General features: G+C 41.8%; 1 protein-coding gene across 1 annotated transcript; it reads left to right on the forward strand.

Moving 5' to 3' along the window:
• The first annotated feature begins 1,123 nt into the window (after window positions 1–1,123).
• On the forward strand, window positions 1,124–8,776 carry LOC136514808 (DEK domain-containing chromatin-associated protein 4-like). Its single transcript, XM_066508541.1, has 12 exons — window positions 1,124–1,281; window positions 2,033–2,890; window positions 2,971–3,004; window positions 5,240–5,316; window positions 5,997–6,056; window positions 6,141–6,251; window positions 6,338–6,415; window positions 6,548–6,628; window positions 6,878–7,274; window positions 7,626–7,735; window positions 8,176–8,206; window positions 8,280–8,776. Exons 2-12 carry the CDS (start codon window positions 2,087–2,089, stop codon window positions 8,435–8,437), a joined length of 1,941 nt encoding a protein of 646 aa, XP_066364638.1. The 5' UTR covers window positions 1,124–1,281; window positions 2,033–2,086; the 3' UTR covers window positions 8,438–8,776.
• The last annotated feature ends 5,531 nt before the right edge of the window (window positions 8,777–14,307 follow it).

Here is a 14,307-nt window from a genome sequence, read left to right on the forward strand (position 1 = left end):
CTTCAGGTACCAAGTGTTGCATGACCAGGCGCGGTAAATGGGTGTAGACGGAGGTGGTCCCCTCGGGCATAGCGGTCCCCACGGAAAGCGAAGTGGGCGCGGCGGCCTCCACGCGCATGCGTACCGCAACAGCAGGCAGGCCGAGCTGTAGTAGCAGCGTGCGGCGACAACAGTAGCAGCATCGTGCAGGCAGGTGTGGTAGCAACAGCGCATGGCCAGATGCAACAACAGCATGTGGGCAAGAAGGCAGGAGTTACATGCATACGCGTGGGCGGGCAGTGCGTCTGGACATTCGAGCGCTAGTCTTTTCCTTAGTAATAGGCAGAGGCGGATCTACAGGGGGCTAGGGGGCACCAACCCCCTACAGCTGGTGCATCAATGGAAATATGGGGAGGGTGAGGGAGAAGAAGAGGTGGAGTAAAGAAGAAAAAGAGAGAGAGAGGAAGAAGAAGAGACCAGCCTCCTTCAATCGTATTCTGCATCCGCCAAAGAAGAAAAAGAGAGAGAGGAAGAAGAAGAGACCAGCCTCCTTCAATCATATTCTGCATCCGCCACCGGGAATAGGGTTAGTTATAGGACCAAAGAAGCCATAAAACTAGACACTGAACTTGCTCGGTTGGCTGAGGATACTAGACGCCCGTTTGATTTGTCAGCATTATGGAAAAAAAAGCTTTTGGAACGATGTGTTCCCAAAACAGCCAAAAAAAAAACATGACACTAAACAAGAAGATTTGAGCTCCTCGACTCGATCTACCTTTCCCCTCCGGCCTGTTTGAACGGCAGCCTGGTACGGATCAGAAATTCGGAGCCCGAAAGCGCTGCACTGGCCACGGCCCACATACGCCACCACGGTCCACGGGCCCGTACAAGCAGCACAGCGCGGTCCTGCCTGACACACGCCCAAAGCGCCCGCGAACGGTAAAGGACGTGGCGGGGTCCACAGCCAGCGTCCCGGCGCGGGGCGCCCACCGGACAGCGTCCCACGGGACGGCCGGGCCACGCCTCCCGCGCGCGGACGAATAAAGCGGATTGGACTCCGTGCTGGGGTCCGGTCCCGATCCCGACCCAGCGACGCAGCCGCTGCTCGCCTGCTCCTGATAAGAACTCATCAGAAATAAAATGAAATAAATTAAAATCCGCCGGAAGAAAAAAAAAACCCCGAAAATTCTCCCCTGCCTGTGTCTGTGGGAGGGCGACGCAGGCAGGGCGACGCGACTCCCACTTCGTTTCGTTCTCAGGCGGCCCCGGCTGCTGCTGCTGCTGCTCGCCGCCCAGCTCCAGGTACGCTCGAGGGCCGAAAAAACCCTCGTCTCCCTCCCGCCTCGCCTGCTCGAGACTGTTCGTGCTTCTGCTCCGGGTCGGGGTTGCTGTCGTCGTCGAGCTGGGTGCACCGCGTGTGAGCGCGCAGAGGAAGCTCAGCTTGGGGTTTCTAGGGTTTTTGTGACGAGCGCATGGGAGCCGTCTCTCCTCTGCTCGGGTAGAGTACAGCTGCCAGGCGTGGTTCTCTGAGTTCAGGGGAGGGCTTCTGGGCTGTGCGGTAGAGCTGGGTGCCGCCCAAATCCGGCAAATTTCGGCCCGAATTTCTTAGGGTTTGGATGCGGAAGCCGGGGTCCTTGGCATCGTGCTGCTGCGGTTCCTTGGTCCGTGTCCTGTGATTGTGTGGTTCCGTGTGCAATTGCCTGCTGGCTTCGCTGAAATTTGGGGTTCCTACAACGAATTGGGCTTACCCTGTCAGTTAGCCCTTTCGGTGATGCGTGCAATTTGATTTCTTCCGCCGTAGTTTTCATGTGAGCCTAGGCTTTTTAGCATTCCTTTTATTCTAGCTAGGACCATGATGTGGTGCTTTTATTCCTCCATTTTGCCTTCTTGCTTTGTATTTGAAAGAATTGTACCGCAGAGTTTAGATCTTCGGAACAATACCGACATAGCAAGCGCCGCAGCATGCCACTGTTTCCTTCCTTTTGTCAGATTTGTATTCCCCAGCGGGTCCTGTACCTCATGTTTCCTCACTAGGGTTACCATCTTAACACAGTTATTAGAGAAATAAGGGTCGGCTTGGTTGCCCGAGGCCGACCCAGTGCCTGCGATGGAGGAGAAGGCTGTCGCAAATGTAGCAACCGCTGCTGATGTTGCTGCTCCTGATACTGATAACAAGGATAATGCCAAGGAAGAGGCTAGCGAGAGCAAGGAGGCAGTAGCGAGTCAGGATGCTGAAGAGCAGAACAAAGGCTCGGAAAATGGTGCTGAGGGCGAGTCAGGTGGAGATGTCAAGATGGCAGAGGCTGAGACCGCAGAGGAAGGCGATGGTGATGCTGGTGTGGCAAAGCAGGTGGATTCTGGAGATGTCGAAACGGATGCAGATACAAAGGAAGATGCCAATGCCAAGACAGGGGAAGGTGAGGATGTCAAGATGACCGAGGCTGACGCAGGAAGTACAGAGGTCAAAGATAAAGAAGAGAAGGAAGATGAAGTGGAGAACACAAATGCGGATAAGCAGGATGAATCGAAGGAGCAAGAGGAAGGTGTTTCGGCTGAGCAAGAGGAAAACAAAGGAAAAGAAACGGATGCCGATGAGAAGCAAGAAGAAGAGGAAGCAGAAGAAAAGGGTTCTGCTGATAAGAAAGATGAAGATGAAGCTGAAGGTGAAGGTGACAAGAAGATGGAAGAGAATAAGGAGGAGACTCCGAAGAACAAGAAAGCAAGGAGTGCCAGGGATAGAAGCCGGGGAAAGGATAAGAAACAGGATGGATCCAAATCCAGGGAAGCAAAAAGTTTGCTGAACACCCCAAGCCCATATGGTACAGATCGCCCTCAACGTGAGAGGAAAACAGTGGAGAGGTTGGTTGAGGTGATTGAGAAAGAGCCAAACAGGAATTTCGTGGTTGAGAAGGTTTGTTGCTTGCATTTCGTTTTGTTCCATTTTTTCATTTCGGCATGTAATAGTGTGTCTGACATTCTTTTTTATCACAGGGACGAGGGACTCCTCTGAAGGATATACCGAGTGGTATGTGCCTCTTTTCATTCTGTTTACTGTGTGCTTCTCTCTGTGTCTCTGAGGCAGCATAGTCGCTCTCTTCTGTCTTAAACCTTAACGATGACCAATGTTTTCAGGTCGTCCGATTAATCGTGACTAGTCGTCCTGGTCGGTCCCTGGTATTCGATTAGGAGGACCGACTCGATTAGCTCGACCAGAAAGCTGGTCGTCTGATTAGTTGACAACTAATCGCGATTAGTCGTCCGACTAGGACAGGGACGACCAGTTGGGTTACTTTGTTTTTGGGCCTGTTTAACTGGGCGGACATGTGGGACTATTGAATGTCAATGTTTGTGACTTTGTGTTGAACACTTTAGCTTATCTGTACTGAACTAATTTGGTTATGTAATATGCTGACTGTGTGGCTGCTATGGTCTGCTAAATGTTAGTTATTTTGCTACTGCAGCAGTGCTGCTGTTCAGGTGCGTCAAGATCAAGACTGCATTAGTGTCACCAGCTAAACACTAATGCAGTCTTGATGCTTGCTTTATTGTGTATACTATATATATATATATATATATATATATATATATATATATATATATATATATATATATATATATGTCCTAATATACATGGACGGCTAGATGGACGACCAGGGTCGACTAATCGGCCTGGTCGACGACTAATCGCGATTAGTCTCCTGGTCGGTCCCATGGCAACCAGGTTCGACCAGACGACCTGAAAACATTGACGATGACAAAGAGATTCTGTTGTGTTATACACGTGATTTGTTATGTTTTACTGGTTCTTGAGTTCTTGATTGAAACTGTTCTGAAATTTGAAACTGATGGTTTCTAGGTTTGAGTGGAACTCTTTAATTGTGTGCCGTGCATTTTCCATCTTCTGTTTTGATTATGCACCATGAAAAAAAAACAGAACCTTGCTATCTAACTGGAGAGAAGAAACCTTGTGATCGTCAGTCGCTTCAGGAAACTTTTTGCTTGTTTCTCTTTTATGATGTGCCTGCATTTAAACTTATTTGCTATTGTAATTTATATTCACTAAGGGCTTCTGTTAATAGAACCAGTTTCTTATCATCTTCATCTCGTATGATTCTTTATTTTGAATGACTAAATAGATACCTGTACTTGCCTTTTTTTTTCCTCGAACAACGCAGGAGAGCTGTGTGTCATTTCATTAAGAAGAAAAAGTACATAGAGGAGTGGGCGTTAATCCCTCCCAGCACATACAACCCCGACCAACTTGTACCTATCTTGAAGTTCTATGAACAAAGTAGGTGGTGTTTATGTGGTAGACTATTGTTAGCTTTTAAATTAAAATGGCAGCTATAAGGCAAAAAAAAACATGATAGATCCGAGCAGAACCCAATAGCAAGATATGCAGAATCTAAAAAAGAGAGTATGCTGGGGAACTGTATTACTGTATATCTTCTGTTTTAGGGGCACGAGGACTAGAACCCTACCTCAACCACAAGATGCTCCGCTATAAGCCATATAGGTGCTCCATATTTGGAGCAGCACAGAACCATCGGTGAAGCTCTAACGTAGGTGCTATATGCCTATGTTAGTAGCTTTTCTTTTTTTGTTCTCTGGTGTCTGCTCTAATTGTGTGTCTACCAGTAGCAAGACGAGGCTAAAAATTTTATGATCCTATTAGTTTAGGCAAATCACTTAGCAACTTCGGTGTTTTTTTCATCACTCATCAGCTTAGATGAGCAATAGATTCCTTTCGTCTTTTCTGATCGTTTATGTTGAAATTTAAGTGGAAAGCAACAATTCAGACTATAGTTTGTACAGTATCACATGGCTGATATCATTGCATCTTGCTAGGTGGAATATTTCATTATTTTGAGTAGATGGAAGTGGTATGCAATAAGTAATATTCAGTCCTTTCTTCTCTGTTGATGTTGGTACATCCATTTTCCACTTTATATACTTTCCTTGTTCCCTGTTTTATGAATAATTTACCTTCTAGTCTTTTCTTTATGATGATTTGCTGTGATGACTACAAGCCAGTTGGCTACTTTGATTTCACTTGTAATCTCTCTTTATGCATTGCTTCTTATATTTGCAATGTGTTCTTCATTAGGACAAAGATTTGTAATTCTCTGTTTTTAGGGTTTCCACCTAATGCTTAAGTTTGTGAAATTTTGAGTCGAAAAAAAAATGTTTGTGAAATTTCTTTAATCTTATAATGTTCTCTTTCACTGATTTGCCTTTTTCTTTTGAAACTTGTGAACAGTGGCACACAGAATATCAAGGAAGACACCTTCTGATCTTAAATTTCTTCACAGTATTCTTTTTGGGAGGAAAGGCAAGGTAAATCTTCGACATATACACATATAGACTCCTTTGTAACTACCTGATGCAAATTCATCTATCATCCAAGCGCTTTGTTGTATCAAGTACAACTGCATGTAAAATATGCAAGGAAACTACCGCACTTTATTTCTTAATAAGTGCTAGTCCCTCCAATATGTCTAAGCAGAGGAAGCACATTTAAGACTTTTCATGAAGTGAAAGAAGCACAATTAAGAATGAACATGCGTAATTTGGCACCATGGATTGTGTAATTGTGTTATCCTTTTGCATATACTGTTCTGGAACCAAATACATAAAGAAATAAAAAAATCCAAAACAAATAATGCAACGCCCTAAGTGATTGGTATTCTGTGTAAAGTTCCAAATGCTTGTCAAAGTGAATTTTGCTCAGTGTGTACAGATATTAGCTGATTGCATGTCAAGATTGTATATAAAGTAGCAAGAGTAAGGTTTGGCTAGTTTCATGGTCACTTGTTTTTTTTTTATTTTGTACAATTGTCTGCTTTACTTTATATACTTTTAGCCCCAGCTATTTAAAAGATGGCTAGTTGTCGCTTGGATTCTCAAGTGAAGTATGCTTTTGTATTCTTGCATTTGATTCCTTAACAAATCCTAAAGTGTGACATTACTCTTGAATGATATTAACGCTAAGTTCTATCTCTTATGTTATGTTTCAGGCTGTCGATTTTAAAGGACATATACTCCAGTTCTCTGGATTTGTTTGGCATGAGAGTGATGTAAGTTTCTTCTCTCAAAAGCTTAATTGACTAGTCTGCTCTAGCTTATTCAAATTGATTAATTTAGGCAGTTTGTGTTTGTAGGAAAAGCAGAGAGCCAAGGCAAAGGAGAAGCTTGACAAGTGTGTAAAAGACATGCTGTTGGACCTCTGTTGGACCCTTGGTATTCCAACTCCAAAAGCAAACATTAGAAAGGTTTTCTTTTCCTGCCTTGTTCTTGGAATTATATTTTGGTTAATTCAGTACATGACATTCTAATATAGTTTGGTTAACTCATATAGGAGGATGTTGTGTCAAAGCTGTTGGACTTCATTGCTGAACCTCACTCTCCAGCTGATTCTGGGCGCTCTGATGACCAGGTTACAACACGTATTCGTACATTGTGATTCTATTTTATTATCAGCTAGATGTTGCTGATGTTTTGTGGTTGGAATCAGAATTAACTTACAAGATTATTCTCTCTGCGTGCTTTATCCTTTTCCACTGGCCAGGGATCAAATTCTAAAAAACGCAAGAGAGGAGGTGAAAGTGCAAGTAAGACTCCTGACAGCACACCTAGTAGGTCAAGGAAGGTACAGTGCCAAAATTGTCTTACATGGTGTGTTGAATATAAGTATACAACTGAAAGCTCTGAACATGACTTAAAGCTATGATTTAGCCTTCCTTAGTGGCTATTTGACCCTAAGCTCAAATGAAGCTTTTCTTCTTGCCTATGTCTATTGTGTACTTCCATTGATTATTTTAACACAGTCATGGTCAGTTGGTCATCCTGCTTTTTATCTTTGTATTACCAACATTTTCACTGCCTATTCTTGCTGCAGAAATTTGTCGATGACAGCACTTCTAGTAAAAGGCAGAAGAAAGCGCTCCAGTATGATACTAATGAGGATGAGGATGAATCCATGAAGTCTGACAGTGAGGAAAACAGAGATGAAGATTCAGATGAAGCTGCTGACAAACAGGAAGGTGACTATGGATCTGGGAAAGAAAAGTCAGGGAAGAAGTTACCAAAGGTAAAAGAATCTTCAGGGAAAAAGAAGGCAGACACAGGGAGTGGCCACAAATCAGGTCCTCCAAAGAAAATTATCGAAAGTCCGGTAAAAAAAGTATCATCCAAGATTCATGAGGAAAAAGAAAGCCCCAATGATAGTGCAAAGGTTTTTTCTAGGAAGAAGAAACCCACAGCAGAAAAGGAGATCAAAGGAAAAAAGTCATCAGGTAAAGTAGTGACCCTAATAAGTATCCCAAAATGCCCCCTTTTTGTCGGTGTTTGGAAATTTCCAGTTCAGTTCATATTTACCCCACTGTGGTTCATCATTTCTAGAAATCATCCTTGTCTCTTATTCTGGTGGATATTTTTGGTAATCTTTTTTTTTTTTAGTTGTAGTTGTAGACCATCATGAGGTAATTGCATTGCGCTACATATGATTATTGTTCTGCTCGTGTCATGGCCACAGAAATATCTCACTTTAATATAAAAATCAACAAGGCATAGGTACTTTTCTGTAAGAAAAGGCATAGGTAATTTATTAGTTTGCCCTAAAAGTGGAGATATTGTATTTTATCTAGGCAAAAAGGTGACAAAGGGTAAAGGAGAATCAGCTGAAGCAGTTCTTCCCAGCAAGGACGATCTGAGGAAGACCATTACTGAAACCCTCAAGAAAGTTGACTTCAACACGGTTAGTTACAACTTTCAATGTAGCGTACAGAAAATGGTGTCACTATTGACTATTTGCAATTAACCATCAATTTGCCAAGTGTTAAACGTATCTAGAATGGTGATAGTACAATGGCACATTAGTGGCTTTCAAGAGTGTTTTTATAGTGCCGTATTTTCGTCATCTATTATGGACACCTGTGTGTTGATATTCGAGATTTGAAGTTTGGCTACAAAATGTGAACAGATGTTTGGAAACATGGGTAATTGATGACAGAAATCATACTTATGTGTCTATGATTATTGTAGCATAGTCAATTATTTTGGAATTCCACAAGTATTTTCTCAGTTGTACTAGTTGTCAATTGTCATGGTTTTTTACCAACTTTCTGTTCTTTGTTTTTAATTTCTTGTCAAAGTTTCTTATAGTAACCTGACCTCTTCTTGAATCTGATTTTGCAGGCAACTTTCAGTGACATTCTTAAGAAGCTCGGTAAGATTTTCAGACATGTTTTACTGATTTTCAGTTGTTGATACTAGATGCACTAACAAACTTCGTCTTTTAGACAATCACTATAAAATGGATCTGACTCCAAAGAAAGAAGCCATCAAAGTTATGATCCAAGATGAGTTAACCAAGTTATCAGAGGAGGATGAAGAAGGAGAGGGAGATGGAGACGGAGACAAGCAGCAGCAGCCTCAGGCGAAGGAGATCGAGGCATGATGATTCGCGGAACCCCATAGCTGTAGTAGCCGCTGTTAATTATCCTGTACTTAATGCTTATGCAGTCGCCTGTACAGGCATCCTTTGTTGATTATTATTGCCACCAGCTCGAGAACCTCACCCCCTGATTGTGTATGTTAAGATATGAGACATGATGTGTAGGCAGCCTCCACACCTTTTAGCTGACTGATCGGAGAGTTACTCCTAGGCAACTTGTGTTTTCTAGATTTGCAAAATGGTGTCCGAGACTCTGCATTTGCTGCGGCAGAGCGTGTACTTAATTGTTCGTGATAGGTCTGAATAACACATGGATGGATGGTATCAGGCATTCAGGCTGTAGTTGTGTTGCTGTTAGCTTTTACTTGCAGCCTGTTCGTTTGGTCGTAAACGATTGTGGATTATGTCTATTTTTCTCTCATACCAAACCAGTCAGTAGTAATAATCCTTTATCGTTTTAGCCGAAACGAACAGGCTGTTGATCCGTTTCTTCTGTGGACTGTGGTGCTTGGAATTGTGCGTGGGCCTGTGGGACGGGTGGTTCAATCTTGAATGGTTGTGTTTTGTTGGTAGCCTTGCTCAGTTGCTCTGATGTCCTCCTGCCTGGGTTATCTTGGTAGCTCCTCCTGTTCCTGCTGCTGTACTGTACCCGAGCGGGAACTGGGTCGGGTTGCAGTACTCGCGGGCGTACTGCAGTTACTACAGCGACCGCAACTTTGGCTGTTGCGCCATCCTGGACGTCCAAAATCAATCCAAATCCAAAAGGGCCGAAGCAAGGCACGCACACCTCGCCCAACTTTTATTTGCGACTGAATTTTCCCATTGCTGGGCGATATATAGATAGGCCTGATGATAAAAAAAAATAGCCCCGAAATTAGGCCGACAAGATTTAAGGAACGGGCCCTAAAAGGGCCGGGTTGAATATGTTTATATACGAGCTAAAAATGTTCGATGGCTGACCAGGTGCAGCACAGCGTCTCGGGCCACAGTCCAGCACACCACACTTGGGCTGTGAATGAGCAAAAGATGGTCGCTGGATTCCGGTGCCTTCTCCCAGATTATCTCCTACGACAAAAAAAGAACAGAGTGTGAATATCGTTTTGGTACGACAATTATCTTGGTTTGTCTATCTACCATCCCATGCGGTCGATCCCACCTCCCACGTTGTGCAACGGGCGAGCGAGAAAAGGAAAGGAGCAAGCGAGAAAAGGAAAGGCCGCGATTTGTCTCCTTGATTGAATATTGCATGTTTGCAAAATTAGAAGTAGAAAATTATTGTGCTATCCATATACACATTGAATGTTTGCATGCACCAGCATACATGGCAATGAGCAAAAAGAAAGAGAATTAACACAGAAGGAAAGAAAATTAAGACAAAAGGAAAGAGAGAGACCGCTATCAATCCTCTGCTATAAATCATGTGGCCTCGCCGTAGCGCCCACCCTCGCCAGCTTAGCTCGCCCTCGCTCGCACCAGCCTCCGCCCTCACGCCCTCCCTCGCCCATGCTCTGACTTGTACATTTTGATTAATTGGACATTATCTTTCCACGATTTATTGACGAATATTTAAACAAGATGCTCATAGATTAGCTAAACAGGCTTGACAATTTGCTTCTCAATCTTGTACTTCTACCCGTGAAAAAAATAGTTATTCTGATGTTTCTATAATGTATTAGAGCAGTCACAACGCTATACCTATTAATTTCCATAGACACTACATATATAAACCATAGTCCTAATGAATAGTTTCTACACAACAATTTTTTATCCAACCACATATATTCTCTCTACATTCTTTACCAATCACATCCCTTATGCCTTGGTTCTCGTGTAGACATGTCCCAAGAATATGATATGTGTCATGATTTCAGAATTACATGCTACTCCCAGGGCTGGATGATGAGCAAATGGTTTCTTTGTGCCCAAACTACTTGCACGAAGCAGTGAGGTCCTGGGATCATGCAACGGGGAGGTTGTATAGTTTAGAGAGGATGGTTTAGAAGCAGAGCTTGTTGAAATCGAGCATGAAATGATGCTTACATGGCGTTGAAAACTTTAGACATTTAGAGGTTGGTTAGAACTGGATGGTGCTTGGGAGGTAGTAAAACTGACAGCCATCGCGCCTCAATGAAGAGTTGACGATTGACTTTGTGAAGCAAATTTAAAAACCTTTGTGTTATAAGGGGGGCAAAACTTGAATTTGTGGTTTCTGAGCAGATAATTTCTCCTTGTAAAAGTGTTTCTAACTAATTCAGAGTGGACCAATGAATCTACAGAAAATTACTTTCTCAATTCCAACTTATATGACGCTTTGGCTTTTCAAGATACATAACTTTTTTTATATGCTTAGATATACATAATTAAAACAATATATCTAGAAAAACCAAAATATATTATAATTTCGAACTAAGAGAGAAAATTTTAATTATTATTTTATAGTGAATTAGCTTGTACCCAAACACAATGCATGAAAATGATATATTTTAAAGTTTACCTTGGACATCATCATCTTAAAAAACTAGGAAGAATCAAATGTACAATTATGATAACCTCTAATTTACTTTTATCCGTGGCTTGCAATAATAATACCTATGATTTAACCATTTCTATATATTGCTGATGGTGAATCTTGCCATAGACACTCAAGTGGATACCTTATTCTACAGTATATGTCTGCGTGAAATAGTCCTAAAGCCACACATATTTATACGGTGAGTATAACATACTTAAGGTATTATAAGAGATTTTTCAAGACACGCAGTATTACCCATGTGATAGGAATTAATATTTATATATATACTCGAACTTGTGTACAGGATGATATGAAGATATGGCAGAACTTATTCGTGGATTTATTGGCGTACGAAAGAAATAGATATCGAAGATTTCTTTCTACCGATATAAAACATTATCTTAATCGCATCACGGAAAAATCTATACAGTAGGGTTTGTGAGCTTGCGATGCCGCGCTCTGTGACTGTGTTAATTTCATGAACTTTGCCTTTTAGATCAAATATCACTTTAATCTCGGTATTTAATTTTATAGTATTATTATCTTATCGTGTGATCCATGTATTTTTAGTATAAAAGTTTAGCTGTCCCGTAGCAACGCACGAGCACGCTACCTTAATGCATATTTGTTAGTTTGGAAGGTTAACTTTCTTTGACATATTACCATTTGCAGGGCTATGGAGCAGTAGCCATCAAACTCATACAGTTTGTTCAAACATATGGTGTATCCTGTGGCTATTTAAATAGACCATTTCGTCCAATACTGTTGATCAACATATAGTTTAATTTCAGACAATCACGACCACTAGCGGCTCAGCAAAACTGTTTTAGTTCTTAAGACAATTCAATTTTCAATTTTGGATTTTTTTTATTTTCTAACTTGTTGGAGCTATGGACCTTGCGGATGAAATTTGTCTATTGCATATGAACCTTGGTGGATGTAATTTGTAATTCATTTATTTAGGCATTGTTATGAGTAGGGGTGAAAACGGTACGAATATTTTTCGATCGTATCCGAGACCGAATCCGTTCAAAGGGTTTAGATCTATCCGTATCTGAGTCCGGATATTCAACATTGGTAGCCGGAGCCACAGGAGCCGGAAAAACGAGCTCCGCCAGCTCTGTGAACAGTGCTCCATGGACAGTGAGACAAAAAGTAGGAGAGAGAAAAACGACTTCAGTGAACAGTGATGCTACAGTGTGGGGGAGAGAGAAACGGCTTCATGAACAGTGTCGATGTCTGTGGAAGCCAGAGCCGCGGGAGCCGAAACAAACGGGCCCTAATATTTTGCCTGGTTTGTTTGGTGATGACAGCATAACCGTCGATGCCAATTTATTTGAGCCTGTCTACTGAACAACCATATGTTTTAAGCAGTTTCAACACATGAATTTTTTTATATTATAAAATTAAGATCCAATAGCCTCCACCCTACTTCTACCTTCAGCCTACAGTCTTCTTTTACCTCCAGACAATCACAAATCATAAGATCATAGATCCACAGATCATAAGAAATATCTTTTTTCTATGGAATGACAAATCACAGAGGAGGAAGAGGAGAGGACTACTGGCACCACGTGACAGACCGAGTGCGTCACGGTGCGGTGCGCAGCTTTGTCGGAGGACGTCACGATACGGCACGGTGCGGGCGGGGGCGTCAACAGAATGTCATGGTGCGGCAAGGTGCGGGCGGGTGCGCAGCTTCGTCGGAGGACGCGTGTGTCAGCCGAACAGAGGGAAGGAGAGAGAAAAAAATCCATGTGTTTTTTGCGCTAAAACACACATGTGTTGTATAGCATTTCTGATTTATTTAACTAGCAAGAGGGTTTGTGGAATTTCATTTCATTTCCACATTCGATCATACAACCAATTTACATGTTTATTGTACAGTATCCATGATGCGTTGTTCTTTCGATAGATTCGAGCACATCTATGATCGTTGAAACATGGAGATGCCTGCAAACTTCTTGAGAATTTAGTATCTCAACGTGCTCAAGACTGCATGTACATGTTTGTTCTCCGGTGCTTCCTCATGGAATTTGTAATTATGTATTTTGCCCTATTTGTTGATGTCTTCCCAGATCCAGTAGCACAAAACTTGTATTGCACATTTGCACTGGATATACTACAGCACGAGTGTACTTGAGAGAGAGTCGATGAAGACTCATGTAATAGTGACGATTGGCTACAAAACGAAAGGTGTGTTTGGTTTGTGGTAAGAATGGATAGAATATGGCCATCTATAGATTTCGGGATATGGATATCCATGTTGTTTGTTTAGTTGGATGGATGTGACGAATCATTTTTCTGTTTGGTTGGATGGATGAGATTGCATGGGATGAGAATACTTGACTTATTATATTTATTATTTAAAAATAATAACAACTAATTATACCCTAATAAATATGCACGGACACTAATCTTATCATTATAATCACTAATTAAAAATAAAATATGTTAATTAGCACTATACTACTCTAATTGTCACACAAAACATGCGCTAATCAAGATATCCTCATCCGTCAGATTTTTGAGGGCCAGGATATCCAGTATCTACCCAGAATAGTCCCTGTTGTGGATATTCATTAGGTTCAGCTTGTCTATCCAACAAAACACCCTGTATACATGGATATCCATGTCCCATTCATAAATATTCATGGAACCAAACACACCCAAAATATTTTGCGGACATCACATTCAAAATAATATTTTTTTAGTAATAGTATAACACACTTTTAAACTTAACTTGTCGTGGTATTATTTTGGCCCTGTTTAGTTCACCCTAAATTCAAACTTTGACACTATGCAAAAAGAAGATTCCCCATCACATCAAACTTGCGGTACATGCATGGAGTACTAAATGTTGACGAAATCAAAAACTAATTGCACAGTTTGGTTGTACTTTGCAAGATGAACGTTTTGAGTCTAATTAGTCATCGTTTGGACAATTATTACCAAACACGAACGAAGTGCTACAGTGATTACTGTGGCTACAGTACCTACAGCGGCGCCGATTTCGCCCGCAACTAAACGAGGCCTTTGTTTCAAAGAAAAGAAAAAATAGCAGGGACACGACTTCCGTCTTGTTCCCTTTTGGATTCCTAACAAGACTGGAGTTGTATCTCTCCTATTTTTTTTCTTTTTTTCCTTTTTCTTTAAAATAAAATATACCACAACAATTTATGTTTAAATGTATGTTGTGCTGTTATAGAAAAATATTTTTTTAGTGTGATATCTGCAATATTTTGTTTTGTAGTCAATCGTTATTGTTACCTTAGATTCCAGCACCCTCAGCGCAGGTGCATTAGCCTCACCACCCCATCTTTCGATCTTGCCTTGCGCATTTGGCTTGGGCAGCGGCGCT

This window comes from Miscanthus floridulus, chromosome 1 (genome assembly GCF_019320115.1).
Source record: "Miscanthus floridulus cultivar M001 chromosome 1, ASM1932011v1, whole genome shotgun sequence".
Classification (NCBI taxonomy): Eukaryota; Viridiplantae; Streptophyta; class Magnoliopsida; order Poales; family Poaceae; genus Miscanthus; species Miscanthus floridulus.